Genomic DNA, 16,629 nt, shown 5'->3' on the forward strand with positions numbered 1-16,629 from the left:
TCATTACCTCACATTATACGAAATGGAAAGAAGCCATTAATGCAGCATTAAGGGCATAAACGTCATACATTTGGAAGCCCACAAAATAAAACATTAGTTCTCAAAGCATTATCTCATCTATACTGCCACATTAACTGTGTACTCAAAATTTTTAACAAGTATTATAATTTGTATGACATACAGAACAGTTAAGCTTCCTATTTTCATGTTAACTTGTAAATTTCTCAGTTTACTTACTGGCCAAGAGGTTTCTAAAGCCAAAGCTCAAAAGGACCCCGTGTGTGTCTGTATCTTCCAACGTTCTGAGCATGCTCCTCAGAGACCTACCTCAGAGTTCCCAGGCTCACACCCAGCTAAGGGCCACACTGGAAAGTATTCAACTGAAACTCCCCCACATTATTCTTTTGGGGACTTTACGAACCATATATATTATGTAAGACAAATAAGGTCTACTTTAAAAAGCACTGGTGAGGAAACTATAGAAGTTCAGGAAACTATAGAAGTTCAGGAGATTCTAGAGCTCTAGAATTTCTATTAGTTCTAGAGATTCTAGAGCTCTTTAAACATTCACTTTTATAAACACTACCTCTCTTCATGCTATTTTGAAAAGGATACTATGCAAGCAGAGCTTCTCAACTACCCTTACTGTTCCATTCATGGTATGTATACACATTGGTATGTTAATAAAAACCGAGAATATCATGACAATTACTCAAATGAATATAAAGATGTATATAGTACATATAATTAACACATATATTCTCATGTATTTCTAAAATTCATCTACAGGAACTAAGCACATATACTGTGTTCATACATTAATAAAACTCATTGATTAGTTCCTAAGTACTTACTTGATAAGGTCAAAATTCATGTGCCTATCATGTGTCAGGCAGCTCTAATCAGTAAAAATCTTAAGTTCCTGAGTAAGACAGGAGCCCTGTGCCAGGCATAGTGACACACCTGTAATCCAGGGACTGAGGTAGGAGATTTGCAAGTTCAAAGCCAACCTCAGCAAAAGCAAGGTACTAAGCAACTCAGTGAGACTCTGTCTCTAAATATAGAGCTGGGGAGGTGGCTCAGTGATCAAGTGCCCCAAGTTCAACCTCCAGTACCAAAAAAAAAAAAAAAAAGACAAAGACAGGAGCCCTGACTTCAAAGAACTTAGTCTGAGAATCAGACAAGCAAATCAAAGACTAATTGAGATCAGCACAAACAAGCACCAGAGAAACAGAAGAGGTATAAATGGTGAAGGTGGCTTCCCAAAAGAGCTGATGCCTGACCCAACGTATACAGGGCCGATATATAGTGCAAGGAACCACCTGTAACAAGGCACAAAAAGCACAACGGGAATGGAAAACTTGACATGTGAACACTACAACATAGAACACAAGGCAGAGGACTCATAGAAGACAGGCCGATTGTGAAGGGTCTTACATCCTCAATTAGGAAATATGAATTGTATTCCACAGTCAATATCAAACAACTGATATTTTAGGTAGAATCATAGTAACAGTAGTTTAGTATCTCCTAAGTACTTATGCATCAGGCATTGTGAGAATTTTCATGTTCTTGTATTTTGTATTTTCTCCACAACTCAATCCATAAAATTATGTGAACATTACAGATAAGACTGAGGTTCACAGAATGTGTCAGCTTTCCATCACTGACAAAATAATGAGACAATTTATGAGAAAAGATTGAGTCATGGTTTCAGAGGTTTCATCCATGGTCACTTGGCCCCGTTACTTTGGGCCTCTGGTGAGGCAGAACATCATGGTGGGGAGCATGTAGGTGATGGAGCCAAGCCGCTCACCTCATGGAAGCCAAGCAGCAAAATAAAGGGACCAAGGTCCCAATATCCCCTACTCAGGCACACCCCTAATGATCTAACTCCCTCCCACTAGAACCCACCTCTTCAAGGAATAGCGCCTCCCAATAGGCTGATGAGCAAACCTCCACTATGAAACTTTGGGGGACATTTAAGTTCCAAATCACATCAGAGAGGTAAAGTTACTTGACAAAGTTACATATATAGGAGGCAGTACCGCCAAACAAGAAAACCTGATAGAATCCTGCTTTTAAAATGATCAGTTTGAGGCTAAGAGATCAAGGGTAGAGGGCCTGCTTAGCTTGCAAATAGCCCTGGATTTGATCCCCCAGCAACCCCCAAGGGGAAGGGGGGAAAAAAAAAAAAAAAATCACCTTGTCAAGGAGTGTAAAGTGTGAATTAAGAGAAGGGCACAGAGTAGGAAACCACCAGCCAAGTGTTGCAAGAAACCGAGTAAGGTGTTAAGAACCTGAACCAGGACTGATAAAGGGCAGAAATGGGAGACAAGAACTAATTCACCAGATCCCAGGGCTCTGTAAAGCCCAATTTTCCACTGCAGCACTTAGTACAATGTCAATGAAGTATTTGTCCTCTTCTCTCTTCCCCGATAGACTAAACTCAAATCTAGGAACCTATATCATAACCTCCATTTACACATTTAGTACCCAAGACAGTGCCTGGCACATAGAATGTGTCAGAGGAGGAAGAAAAAAGAAAATTTCTAGTTTTCTGGCTTGGGCAACCTAAGGATAATGGTACTACTGACCATCCAGGGAATAGAGCAGAAAAAACAGATTATAAGAGGAGATACATTTGTATAAATATGTAGGAAGTGTTACATTTGCTACTGTTACAACATACAGTATGTATAAAAATAACTCCATAGGAACATTACTTTATCCACCAATATATGTGAAATTGCATAAGAATGATAACTGACATACTAATAGAATTTCACCGTTTATGGGAATTCAGGTTTTTTTTTTAAATATTTGATCTTTAATTTCCTGAACACACTTAGGTGGCCGAGAAGGACAAAAGTGAGAAGGAAACAGGACCTAGGCTACCAGTGGTACATCTGACAACAGCTTAACACCACTATTCCCACACGTAGGGGAATCCTCTATTAGCACCACTGTATAGCTTCCAAAACCACTGATGCTTCCCTCCTCCTCATTCTTCCACTGTCAAAGACTCTTCGTATCCCAATATTGTTTTAAAATATATGTACTATTTTCTTTCAAGTAAATGAGAAAATGTAAAATACTACATAGCCTGGAAAATAGTAAGACCATGTTTGTCATGAACAAGATGACTGATTATCACCAATTCCTACAGGTATGGCACTATTAAACTGACACCAGATCTGACAAGGACCACAGGTCCTCTAAATAAAACATAGGTAAAGGACGCATTTACCTAATCAATTATTTTCCTAATAATGTTTCCTCTGCCTTTTCATGCACTGTTTCTGTAAACTAAAATCCAAACCACTACCTCCATCTTCTGCTGACCTCTCATTCTCATGTGTTTGCAAATTGGCTTTATTCTTTACATTTTTACTGATGCATTATAATTATACATAATAGGATTCATTATGCCATATTTGTACATGCACATAATTTGATCAATGTCATTACCCAGTATCTTCCCTATCTCCTCCTCCTTCCTCCTCCTAGTCTGCTTCTATTTCAATTAATGCATTATAGTTACATATATAAGCAGGGTTCACTGGTATATTCATGCATGGACTTAGCAAAATTTGGTAGATTTGTTCCCCAGTACTTCCTTGTGTCCTCCCCTCTTCCTTCCTTCTACTGCTCTCCCTTCTATTTTCATGAGATTCCTCTCCTCCCCCCCCCCCCCCCCCCCGCAGCTTTCTTTTATTTTCTGTTTTTCTCTAGCTCCCAGCTGTGAGAAAACATTCAACCCTGGACTTTGAGTCAGGCTTATTCCACTTAGCAATCTGTTCTCCAGTTCCATCTATTTTCCTGCAAGTGCCATAATTTCATTCTTATGGTTGAATAAAATTCCATCTTGTATGTATATAATATTTTATTTATCCATCAGTCACCTAAGCTGGTTCCATAACTTGGCTATTATGAATTGGATGGCTAGAAACATTGGAAAGTATGTATCACTATAATATACTGATTTTAATTCTTTGATAATATGATGGTTTCCTTCCTTGAACTGAGGAATCTTACTGCTCTTTCTAAAGTGGTTTTATTAACTTAAACTGACTTCCAAAAATCACTTTCTCAACACTTCTCACACCCATTAAAAACTCACTGTAAACCGTTTCCTTCTAGATTCATCTGTTTCTAGTTAAATAGTTGATTGCTTCACAGAGGACTATACCTTCTTGCTGACAATCATGTCAAATACCCAGTAAAACACTTCATGCACATAAATTGTATTAATTTTTGCTGAATGTTTCTAAGAATGATTAAGTCAGACTTTTTTCTTTTTATTAGTCTGTATCTGACCAACTCTTGCCATAAATGTTTCTTCAGTGATCCAAAATAAAAAGCTACACTTAAATAGTTTAAGTCTAAGTCAGTTTAGTGACAGTTTAAATTTCATATTCTAAAACACATCTTAAAGCAAAATATTTAAGGTACATAAACAATTACAATTTTAATTATTTCAATAGTGAGAATAGATACTAAATATTAACAAGGATTATTATAAGTTTAACAAATTGTAGATTTAAAATTTTTGTTTTATATCTTGTAAATTCTTACCTTGGCATTTCCCAATAATGGAGGTAAAGTCATCTTTGGCAGATCTGTAAAATATGTGCAAAGATCAAGTTTTATCCTTAAATACTACTATGTAAGTCTATAAAATACTAGATATTATACACTTCTATATTCAACACTGAATCACTCCTTTCATAGAGTGTCTCATGAGGCATAACACTTTTATTAGAGACAGTATTTTCTTCCAACCTTCTTATGAAATCAGAAACACAAATACAATGATATAGCACAATGAGTTTAAGCATGCTCTTTTAATGATAGAAAAATCTGGCCTCCATTCCCAAAGGTTCTGATTCATTAGATCAGGGCTGAGCAAGGTGGTACACACTTATAATCCCAGCTACACAGGAGGATGAGGCAGGACGATGGCAAATTTGAGACCAGCCTGAACAATTTAGTGAGACCCCGACTCAAAAAGGGCTGGGAGTATAGCTTGTAGTAGAGTATACAGCACACTCCAGGCCCCAAGTTCAATCTGTAGAGCCAAGGTGGGGGAAATGTATATATATAGGATGGGACCCAACAGTACCTTTTAAAGTTTCACAGATTAATCCTAGTTAAGAATCACTACTTTCTATCGTACTACAATTTTTTTTTATCATGAAAGAAAGTCTTATTTTAATAAATCAAATAGCCCAAACAAGTCACCATATTTAAACCAGTGACATTTAAATCTGATCTTGAAATAGAGTACTATAATTATTATAAAATATGTTCAAAAATAAGGCTAAATCTAGAAAAATTACTAAAAATCACCCAAAACTTTCATCTTTTTAGCATCTGACCCAATTCCACTTCTACAAAGTTATCTCTGGGAATAACTACAGATATATACAAGTGTTGAGAAAATTAATGCAGTCTAATTTATAAAAGTACACCCAGAAGATTAAATTTTACTATGTACATGCATGAAATATTATGCAATTACATAAGTGATATGGAAAGATGTTGACATTTATTTCTTAATAGCCTTTTAAAATCAAGAATACCAAGAATGAAAATTAAGTTTACAGATTGCAGAAGCAATTCATGAGTCACTATAAAACAGAAATAAACAATATTATTCCACTCAACAAATACAAATAGAAAAGGTTCAAAGGATATACAACAAAATAGTAAGACAATTTTGGCTAATAGACTAGGTAATTTATAGTTCTACTGAACTATATTTTCTACTATCTTTAATATAATCACTAACAGTTACTATTTTTGCTGGGGAAGAAAAGGCAGGAAGATATAATCTGGTTTTGTTAAACCTTAATCTGGTTTTGTTAAACCTTAATAGAACTTATTCATCCAAAATAGTTAAGTAAATCCTGGGGATGAGAGAATTTATGCTTTTTTCCTGTAAGCATTCCTTATTTTAATGTGTTCTGTTGTGTTCTATGATAGTTTCCAATTAGTTCCTATTTTATAACAGCCCATAATCATAATTATTTCACTACTTAGGAAATAAGGAAACACATATTAACCAATTCTAATCTATAGCTGCTGACAAATTACAAATTAAAGAAGCAATTCACAAACAATTGTTTCACTATCCTATCCATGGGCAGCCCCACAACAAGTGTCATACTAGAACAAATGATCAGTCATTTACCACGACCACAAGAATAAAACTGGGAACAGCAACTCAAGTTCAAATGCAAAAGACAGCGCTATCTCTCCAAAATTAAACTTTTATAGCTTTTCATTTTTTCCCTTCAAAATCCATTTCTTTATATATTATATATTTGATATTTTCCTAATATCAAATAATGGTGAGATACTAAGAATATCTTTCATATTCTAATCTAAGCAACAAATGTTTATTAAATACCTATTGAGTATTAACTGCCATTACTACTGAGTCAATCTTGCATTGCACACGTCCTTTACTATGGCAGAAAGGATGAATATGGAAAATAACAAATGACCTTAAAATTCAAGGACAAGCACTAGTCATAAGAATTTATTTTTAGAATCTCTCTTGTCCTTTTTCTTTGCTGATCATTCCACATCTTGCTCAAACACACCTGCTTTTAGGTTACTGCAGAGTCAGTCTATATGCTCCTATATTTAGTCAACAAAAGCAAATGAATGCCAACTGAGCAATGCAAGGCATAGGTGGCTATGCCCTATAATGCCTTCTCAGCCCGATTCCCCTATTCCACTTGCAAACACCCCGTGCTTATTCACCAAACTATTAATCCCTAGGTATGTATATTGAAATACAAGCTGGGAAAAACATAGGAGTCTCTCCTGCATGGAGCACATAACTGGAGCTACAGACTCCAAATCCCATCTGTCCCAAGTTCCTGGTAAATGGAACACACTGAAGTGCAAAGCAGTAGCCTAATATAATAGGGAAAAATACAAGCATTCTTGGCTAAGCATGACATAAGTGAAACGTAATATAGGTTTATGGCTAAGAGCATAAACAGTGAAACTAAAAGCCTACTGTAAATCCTTGGGGAGGTTATTCAACTAGATCATGCCCACTTTATTATAGAAATAAGTGAAAATAGCAATACCTACAGCCTCACAAGGGATTCTACCCAGATTAAATGAGTAAACATGCATAAAGCGTTTGTGATTGTGCCCACTAGTAGCATCTTATTAAAAATAGAAAAAAGTTATCATAGGTTCCTAAAGGATAGATGATTAACCAATGTATGGGAAGAGGAGACTAATGAAGGGTATATTATCAAAGGCTTCCTAGTGGAGTTCAACTTTTCACCACGTAAGCCTCAAGACATTATACGTTACAAAACATTTTCAAATTATCTTTTCATCCATGAAATCATTGGTCAAGTGGTCCCCTCCCAAGCTTATTATCTTGATCACACACATGCACACCCAGACTAACACCTAAAATCATTTCAGTGTTTTCCTTTCATGGAAAAGTGGAAATGTCTGGCCTACTAACTTATTTTTAAGTGAGTCACACTATGAGCAAGCAAATTTCTCTAAAAGACACATTATTGCAACGAATGGAATATGAGGTGCTAGCCCATTCCTATGAACAATTTAAATTCAAACACTGCTGATTTGATGCTTAATGATGCTGTCAAAAAAAGGAATCACAGGCATGGTGGCACACGCTTGCAATCCTACTGGGTAGGGATGCCGAGGTAGGAGGATTCCAAGTTCAAAGCCAGCCTCAACTTATCAAGGCCCTCAGCAACTTGGTGAGACCCCATCTCAAAATAAACAAAGGGCTGAGGACATAGCTCGGTGGTTAAGCACACTTGAATTCAATCCCTGGTACAAACACCACTCGCACACACCTGCCCATAAAGTCGCATCAAGTTAAAGAATTTATTTTTGAATGGCTGTCATCACTGTCAATCATTAGTATTCCTGATGGTTTTAGAAGGGATAAAAAAGCCTTCCCAGTTGAAGCCAATGCCCAGGTGGGGACAGATCTTCTGTTTTCTATCCCTACCCCCTAAATTTGAAGAGTCCTGTTCTGCCTGAACACATGAAAGAAAGAAAAGACTGAAAACTGAACGATCATTAATATCACTTTTCTTAATGAAGCAGCAGGAAAATCCTGACTAGCATGTAGACCTAAACATCTTGAAAGTTTTGTTTTCTTTTCAAGAACCAAGAAAGAATTAGGGCTTTCCTAGAAAAAAAGTAACCCTCAATTTAGAGTTGCCACACATTTAATTTGCTGCTGCAAATTTCCCAAAGAACTAGTTTTTCTGAATTAGTTGTTGTAATTCTTTTATTTTAAAATATTACATTAATTGTAAAACACCAAGAAAACCCAACTTAGAGAACTCTTTCATTGTCAAGTAATGTGTAACCTTGGTCTTTCACAAACCCAAATTCGATCCTACAGCTTGTGCGAACAGAACAAAGTTGTTCCCTCTCTGACACCTTCCTGAGCATCTCCGATAGAGCAGTAACTAGTCAAACAAGGGTGATTTCCGGAGTCTAGAAAATGAGACATTCATGTGAATGTAAAACTCAGGAGACAGCAGAGTGGCCTGGGGAAGTCAAAATATGAGTAAACTACTCTTAGCTTTCTAAGATCACTCATAAGTTGGCATTCGATACTATTAAGTCACTTAATTTTGTGAAGTAAAGTCCTTATGAATAGTCCTCACTTAAGACTAAAAATCTTAGCTCTTGTTTCTCAAGTAGAATTTTACTCAAAGGAAATTTTACGTATGAATAATATTAAAAATTACCTTATCTCTACACACTGATCTTGAACGGCAGCCAAAAGTTTTCCATTGCTTTCATGAAAGAAAAAAAATATGAATATATGTCAGCCTTCAACACAGATGGAATATTTTAACTTAAATCATTTTTTTTCTATAATTATTCATCTTTTGACCTTATAATTCAATGAGTACCTAGGTACAAAAGCAGAGAAAATTATTCCATACAGCTTGAATTAATATTTAAATAATACTGATCATAGGTCACAAAGGGAATTTATATATCATAAAAATCAAGAATGAAAGCCATAAAACCCTAAAATGTCAACAATGAAATTTGAGAGCTAATCCAGATATAAAAACATGTGAATTTTACACATCTTACCTTGCAAGTACCAAATGCCAGTTTATCTGTTTATTAACCAATCGAACCAGTCCATCAGGGAGCAAAAAGGGTGCGGGGCTGAAACCACAACACATCAGTTACTTAAAATCAAATCTAGGTAAATATTAATACACAGGTTTTTAAAAAGAATTTTTCCATTAGATCATAAAATTGGAATATCAACACAAAACCAAAAGTTACTAATTGATACCTGAAACTTGACCATATTTTATATACATATATATATTTCTCTATTTCCAGAAAACTGTGTTCAAAGATACAGATCTCGCCCTTTCCAGGAAAAATGTATCTAGAATACGAATAAAAGAGCAGAGTGTGTGTGTGTGTGAGAGTTTATGCCAAATCCTTTCTGCTGTGACAACCTAGAAATTCTGGTTCAACAAAAACAAATTCCAAGATAGAGTTAAATTCACCATAGAAAGATAAATTTCCAAGTAGTAACAATAAATAAAAAGATACCTGAAAGCTAGAACTGGTCAAGGGAAAAAGATGAGAACCCCAAACAGGATTTGCTATACAGAATAGGAAACAAGCAACTAGATCAGAGAGGACAGGAGTTAGAAGAGAGATGCACAGTGCTCAAGTGTATATTCCAGCAATGAAAGAATAAAGGCCCAGAAACTAATGATTCTCTTCTGCCTGGAACTCTAGTCTGTGGAAAACGAGTATGAAATCTATCAAAAATCAAAAGCCCCAAGCTGGGGCTAGAACTCGGTGGTAGAGCTCTTGCCTAGCATATACAAGCCCTTGGCTTGATCACCACCATCAAAAAATTTTAATAAGTTTAATAAAAGTTCAAGCCTACATTAAGTGCAAGATCAGACTAAAGTTTCACTATACTCATATGATACAGAAATCCCAAAGCAGAAGTTCACTATAAAGCCACTCACAAAAGACATGAAGAAACTATCCACAACCAATGAATTAAACAAATGAGGAATACCTGAAGAAATCAAGACAATAGAAAATTTCTACTGAAACAATAAGTTTTAGAGAAAAATGATTGTTGTATTATTAAAATGTTGAACTGAACAATAATTGCAGGAAAAACAAGGAAATCGGAAAATACAAAATTGTATTTTTAGACTAGAATATATAGTTGGTGTTATTTATGCTCATTTTTAATATAAAGACAGGAAATATACATGAAATGTGAATATGAACACCATCTACACAGGATAATTTTCTCTTGGAGGGACGGAAAAGGAAAGACATGGGGCAAGGACTTGAAATGTGACATTTTGTATAGAGAAAAGGAATATCTGAAATATGGCAGAGTAGCAACAACTGCTTTAATTCAAATGTAGATACAAATCAAACATGTTTATTATATTGTATAGAATTCAGTATTTTTAATATTTTTAAATTAAAATTTTTAAAGAAAACTATACTTTTAATATTAGATCCCAAACCTTCAGGTTTAATGATCATAAGCTCAAGAGCACTAATTGAAATACAATCTTTTTGAAAACAACATAAGATAAAAACTTCATAATGCATTCACAACCTATATTATGATCAACATGGCTGGTATGGTTTAGACAAGAGGTGTTCCCCAAAAGCTCATGTGTAAGACAAGAAAGTTGAGAGAGGAGATTATCAAATTATGAGAACCTTAATCTAATCAGTACATTAATCCACTTGACTGCATTAACTGGCTGGTAACTGTAGGCAGGTAAGGTGTGGCTGGAGGTGGTGCGTCTCTGGGGGCTTATCTTTGGGGTATATATTTTGTGAATCCAGTTTAGTCACTCTGCTTTCTGGTACCATGTCCTGAGCACTTTCCTCTGCCATTTTTTTCCTCCATGATGTCCTGCCTTACCTTGGGCACTGAGGAATGAAGTCTGCTATCTATGGATTAAAACCTCTGAAACTGAGCCGCAAATTAAATTTTTCCTCTTTAGTTGTTCTCATCTTTTAGCCATAGCAGCAAAAAAGCTGACTAAAACATTGGCCAGTTTAAGGAATAGGACTTTCCATGAGAAAAGAGGATACCTATTGATGCCTGATCTGAAGGTAAGGTAATCACATAAGGATTGCATCAGAGTGAACTTTGAGTCCTCAACAAATGGAATCAGCAATGTGTATAGACATTTTCTGCCTACTCTGTCCAGGGTGTTCAAGATACCTTCATATTCTCCCATTTACCTACTCTTCCCTCCTCCTCACTCATCTCTACCCTATCATTCCACATGCTCAAAGAAACAAATTTAAAGAAACCTATATAAATTTGCATATATATACATATAGATGTGTGCGCGCGCGCACGCACACACACACACACACACACACACACACACACCCCAATCCATAGAGTGCTTAAAAAAAAAAATCTGGAGGAAGTCCTAGAGAAGAGCAAAGGTCTCTTATGCAAGTATATTATCTCTGGAGCTTTCAAGATGAGGAAAAGGCAATCTGTAATAAGTAATTCTATAAACAAGTTCCACATATTTCTAGAAGTATAATTACATCCTTTGATATTACTTCTTCATTCCTTTTAAAGTTAAAAATCAACACTACATCAGAATTAAAAAGTACACAAGAACTGAAACCTAAAGAACATTCTCTGATATATAGCAACTGAATATTAACACGGGAGAGTGGATCTAACAATAACTTTTTAAAGATATGCAAGCCACACATCCACCCTGTGTGTTCAAGATAATGCTGAGGACACAGATGAAGCAAAAGTAATGAGATTCTTAATGACTGACAGAAACAAAAATTACAAGTCTATCCTCACAATTTATGCCAAAATATTAGAAATGTATGCTTTTTAAAATTGGTCACCTTAATGTCAGCATTAATATCATGATCTGGGGTTTATTTATTAACATTTAAATCAGATAATGTACGTATTTGATGTCCATACTGTTTCTCTGAAAAACTGAAGTCTCACCTGTACCAGATGTATTGGCGTAAAAATAGTAAATGATCTGGAATAGAAAAAAGCCAAATATAAGTCAATTGTCCTTTAATAATCATTTTCAATTTAGGTTTACAGGTGACAAGTCCAAAAGGTACTACAGTCCGAGTCATCACAAAACAAAATATTGAGAACATAATTCTTAAGATGAAAATAACCTGATACAGTTTTAATAGAATTTAATGTGAACAAATATGATTCAAGTTTGTGTATTATTCAATACTTAAAAGTACTACCTAAAAAAAAAAAAAAAAAAAAAGAAGCTTCAATGAAACCATGACTAGAAGTCATAGAAATTGACCTTTAAAATCAGGTAAACTATTTGTATAAAAATTAAACCAAAGACACCAATTCACACTTTATAACAAAGAAATACTAAAATGAGGAAGCCATTGGGGGGGGGGGTTCTAATACAGTACTAAATGATTTATATGATTTTTTAAAATACCTATGTGTGGTATATACATATATGAATGTGTATGCAGCTAGGTGTGTATCAATAGAAAAAAGTCTGAAGACAGATTATCTGAGTTGTGAAGAAAAAATATTCTGATTTGTGATTACCTGTATTTTCTAAATTTTCTACAATTTTTACTATTGTACATGTTTTCTAAAATTTCAAAGCATATGAGATAATGAAAATTCAATGTTACAGCTCCTTGTATAAGATAAAATTATAATTTCTGCCACTCAACACTTTTGAAACTGAATCTTCTTATAAGGAGCTCAAACCTCCCAAAAATAAAAATGGACTTTGGAGGCAGAATGGTCACATTAGAAAGAAAAACAAGCAAATTTCCTCAGCTGAAAACAAAGGAATAACAGCACCTCCTCACTACTCTGGTAAAAGTACTATTATTTCAAGTCTCACAGTCCACTCAATAAGGATAGCACTCAATTCTTTTTCAGACTCTTATTAGCTCACATGTAAAGGCTGTCAGTAGTGGCATGAACAGATTTTTTGACCAGTTATATCTGAATCATTTTTAAAGTAGTTTTCCAGCCTTTTCCCCTTCAACATCCATAGTCTCTCCAAGACTTACACCAGGTTGGATTTCTTCATTCCTTATAGAATGCATCCGCAATAGTTAAAACTAGGAGGGTACACCCTCACCCTACACTGCATTAAAGACATAAATGTGGAAATACATGTACATGCATCTGCATATAAAGATAAAATTAAACTCATAACATGTCACTTCCATCATCTTCCACATCAATAGTCTAAAGAACACATTTTAAAACAACCAAGCTTTCTAAAATAGCAGTTGTAAGTGGGGGAGAATTAACTATTACATATAGAAAAATAAATGAGCTATATTTACCTCTGATTGCTTTTGTGATAAACGATGCTCCATGTTTTCGGTTACCTCTAGGCTACAATTTGAAAAACAAATCCTTACATTTGAAAGTGTTACAGTAATACTTGTACAACTTGTCAACTTATACTTAACTAATGCTCAGAATTAAGAACAATATTCAAAACCTAGAGATTGACAGAAAAGTATTATCAGGACTGGGTACAGTTGGATAAAGGTGAGCCTAGCAGTAATAAGCACATGTCAACCTGAACCTTACACAAGAGCACAAGAACCGAGGCTGCAAACTTTCCAAATAAAAACAAATTGAAGACAAGAGAAATCAAGGGCAAAGAATGTGGCCGCTGGTTCAGGATAGTCTACGTGGGTGGGCTGCAGAAACCTAAAATAAGGTTTGCTTATAGGAAAAGTGATCATATGGATTAGTAAACTCATCCCTCAAGGCAAATTCATTGAATATCTCTTCTATGTCCACAAAGGCAATGCTACTAACAAAACAGACATAACTGCTATATTGAATAATTCCATTCTGTAAGTATAAACTGAACACTACTGAATGTTCATTAAACAGGTATTATATGCGAGTAAAATGCACTGAAGGGCTGTCAAGAAAATGAAGATAACTTTAAGTGCAGATAATATTTTTTAAGAATATATAGACATTATTTGACTCAACACAGGTGATCATCAAGACACAATTTGGCCCCACGGAGACAGATGAATCTGATAGTGGCCCTCTAAGAGCTTATGGTTCAGCTGCTGACATCAGAATCCAAAAAAAAAAAAAAAAGGCAGCAAAGCACTTCTAAAGTTTCAATATAAGTTGCTGCTGTGCTTATTTTTCTAAATCAACTTATAATTATTCTGAACATTACTGTAATTAACCATCAGTATTAATGAGTAGAAACAGCCTGTAGAACGCAAAAGGTTAGGCTAGCTGTATAACCTGTTAGGCTAGCTGTGTAACCTACAAAGTAGGTATGTTATTCAGAACAAATGGAAACATACCAGAAAAACTATCTGCAGAATTTTGCCTCCCTACAAAATGCATTAAGCAGAAACTGCAGTAAGACTGTTATAGAGAAAAGCTATACACTTTATAGGAAGGTGAACTGTACAATAAGCAAACACTAAGACATGATAAAACCGAGTTCATATGAACTACATTTTCCTTAACGATCCTGTTAGACTTGGAGGAAGCAGCAAGCTCAAACAGTGATAGGAACAGTTAGATCCTTTAAGTATCTGTTGAGTCAGGTTCAGTAGCACAAGCCTATGATCCCTGCCACTCAGGCTGAGGCAGGATTGCAAGTTTGAGGACAGCCTCAGCAACTTGGTAAGACCGTTTCAAAATAAAAATAAGGGTTGAGGATTTATCTCCTTGGTAGAGCACCCCTGTGTTCAATCCCCAGTCCCCCTCCTCCCAAAACGTGCTGAATAAACCCGAGTCTGGATCTTCACCCTATGCATGGAAGGTCCTGCCCGGGGAAACAACTGATAACCCCAGGATCCAGTTCATAAGCCACCAACCAACATAGAACTCCTTTCCCAGCAGGGCTCCCAAACCAAGTCAGTTGCTCTCCTCTCCTCACTTCCTTGGCATGTCACGAAAACCGCTACACAGAACGTACAGCACCAGGTTACAGGAAAGTTCACCGGGTTATCGCCCCTCTAGACTGCAAGTCCCAAGAGAGCGCAGTATCATCTGCGTCCCCAGCTCCTCGCTGGGACGCGGAATACAAGACACGGACACGGTTTTACTAAATGCTTGTTTACTGAAAAAAAAAAAAAATAGCGCGATTCACCCCACATGGGGGGAAAGGGTGAGATCCCGCGACCCCCGGGGGCCCCAGACGTAGAGAAGCCTCCGGCGACCTGGGAAACTCTCCTGCCGCAGACAAGGCAGCCCAGACCCGGCCTCGCCAGTCCGCGGGAAGGGACCCCCGAGTCTGGACAGGAGGACCCCCAGCCCCTCTCCGCGACCTCCCCTCTAAGAAAAAGAGGGACAGCGACTGGAGAGACCAGGTGCACGGCCATCGCGCGCCGTCCCGCACAGATATCCGGACTCCAAGCCCAGGAGGAACCCGAGACCCCCGCGGGCGCCAGGTGCGGGCGCCAGGTGGACCGCTCCCGCTCCTCTCCGCTACGTGGCTCGGGCGACGTGGCTCTGCCTGCCAAGCGCCGCGCTGCACCGGCCGCCGCCGCACAGGGGCCGGGCTCACCTGTACTTCTGTCTCGGGGGGCCACTCGGTGTTGACCAACAAGTCATAGAGGATCGTCTCCTCCTCGCCCTCTGAAGTGCCGGGGCTCAAAGCCAGCCCTGACTCGGGGGCCGCCATGTTCGCCCCAGACTGAGCAGCCGAGGGAGTGGCGCTACGGCGTCCCACGCTGGACAAGCTTCCCCGGCTGCGGCCGCTTTTAATTCTCCAGGTTGAAGAGATGGAAAAGTGAGATGAACTGGCCACCAAAAGAAAATGCTTTTAGATACGACAGTGACCATTGCGTTTGGAGTAGGACTTGGGTCCTGATCCCCTCGTTATTTCTGCGTGAGAAGGGCCAAGTCACTGAATCTTTCCTATAAAACAGAAAAGCTTCTGTAAAACAAAATAGTACTTTCGAGTTGCTGGTTTTAATTTAGGTTTGATGGAACCCACGGTTTTTAAGTGGGTAAACGCCAAAACAAAAATTACCCGAATCAAAACGTTGAGCTCAAGATAGGCATCAGAAGCTTAAGAAAAGCAGTGAGGGTCAGAGGGTTTGCAGGAGCTTCCTGGAGCAGGCGGTGTTCGCCCTGGGTCTTTATAGGTAAGTTTGAATCCCCGCGGAGGTGGTCTGAGGGAGGCACTTCAATTAGGGGGAAATGGAGTGAGCAAAGAAAAAGAGCAGACAGACTGAACAAAACTGGAGAAAGGGTGTGGAGAGCATCAGTGATGTAATAGCAAACTGAGGACCAGACTCGTTTGGATACTCAACGAGTACCTCCAAGTAGAATCACCTGTACTGTAAGCAGAACCTATTTTAATTTGAACGAATCTGCAGTGCACGAAGTATTAGCACTGCGTCACATTCAAAACAAGCACAACTTCCCAAGATCTCTTGAGGATTACATTGTATAAAGTCAAGATAGATTAGGCAGTGATGCAATTAAAATCCACTACCAGGAAGCCTCTGATGGCTCCCATTTCTCTCAAAGTTAAATGACCTCAAAGCCCTATGTCATCTACTTGG

At 37.3% G+C, this 16,629-nt stretch overlaps 1 protein-coding gene across 2 annotated transcripts in view; it reads right to left on the bottom strand.

The window, feature by feature from the left end:
• Nbas (NBAS subunit of NRZ tethering complex) overlaps nt 1–15,752 on the bottom strand; it is a 324,194-nt gene extending 308,442 nt beyond the window's left edge. The window contains exons 1-6 of one of the 2 annotated variants that reach the window (XM_026395637.2): nt 15,624–15,752; nt 13,408–13,459; nt 12,056–12,092; nt 9,136–9,213; nt 8,778–8,825; nt 4,579–4,622 (exon numbers count right to left, since the gene is read on the bottom strand). In XM_026395637.2, the coding sequence (XP_026251422.2) occupies nt 4,579–4,622; nt 8,778–8,825; nt 9,136–9,213; nt 12,056–12,092; nt 13,408–13,459; nt 15,624–15,740 (376 nt within the window). In that variant the 5' untranslated portion in view covers nt 15,741–15,752. The remainder of the gene's footprint in view (nt 1–4,578; nt 4,623–8,777; nt 8,826–9,135; nt 9,214–12,055; nt 12,093–13,407; nt 13,460–15,623) is intronic. The other variant, XM_026396378.2, reaches the window with a different exon arrangement.
• Nucleotides 15,753–16,629: the final 877 nt, after the last annotated feature.

Source organism: Urocitellus parryii, chromosome 12 (assembly GCF_045843805.1).
Source record: "Urocitellus parryii isolate mUroPar1 chromosome 12, mUroPar1.hap1, whole genome shotgun sequence".
Classification (NCBI taxonomy): Eukaryota; Metazoa; Chordata; class Mammalia; order Rodentia; family Sciuridae; genus Urocitellus; species Urocitellus parryii.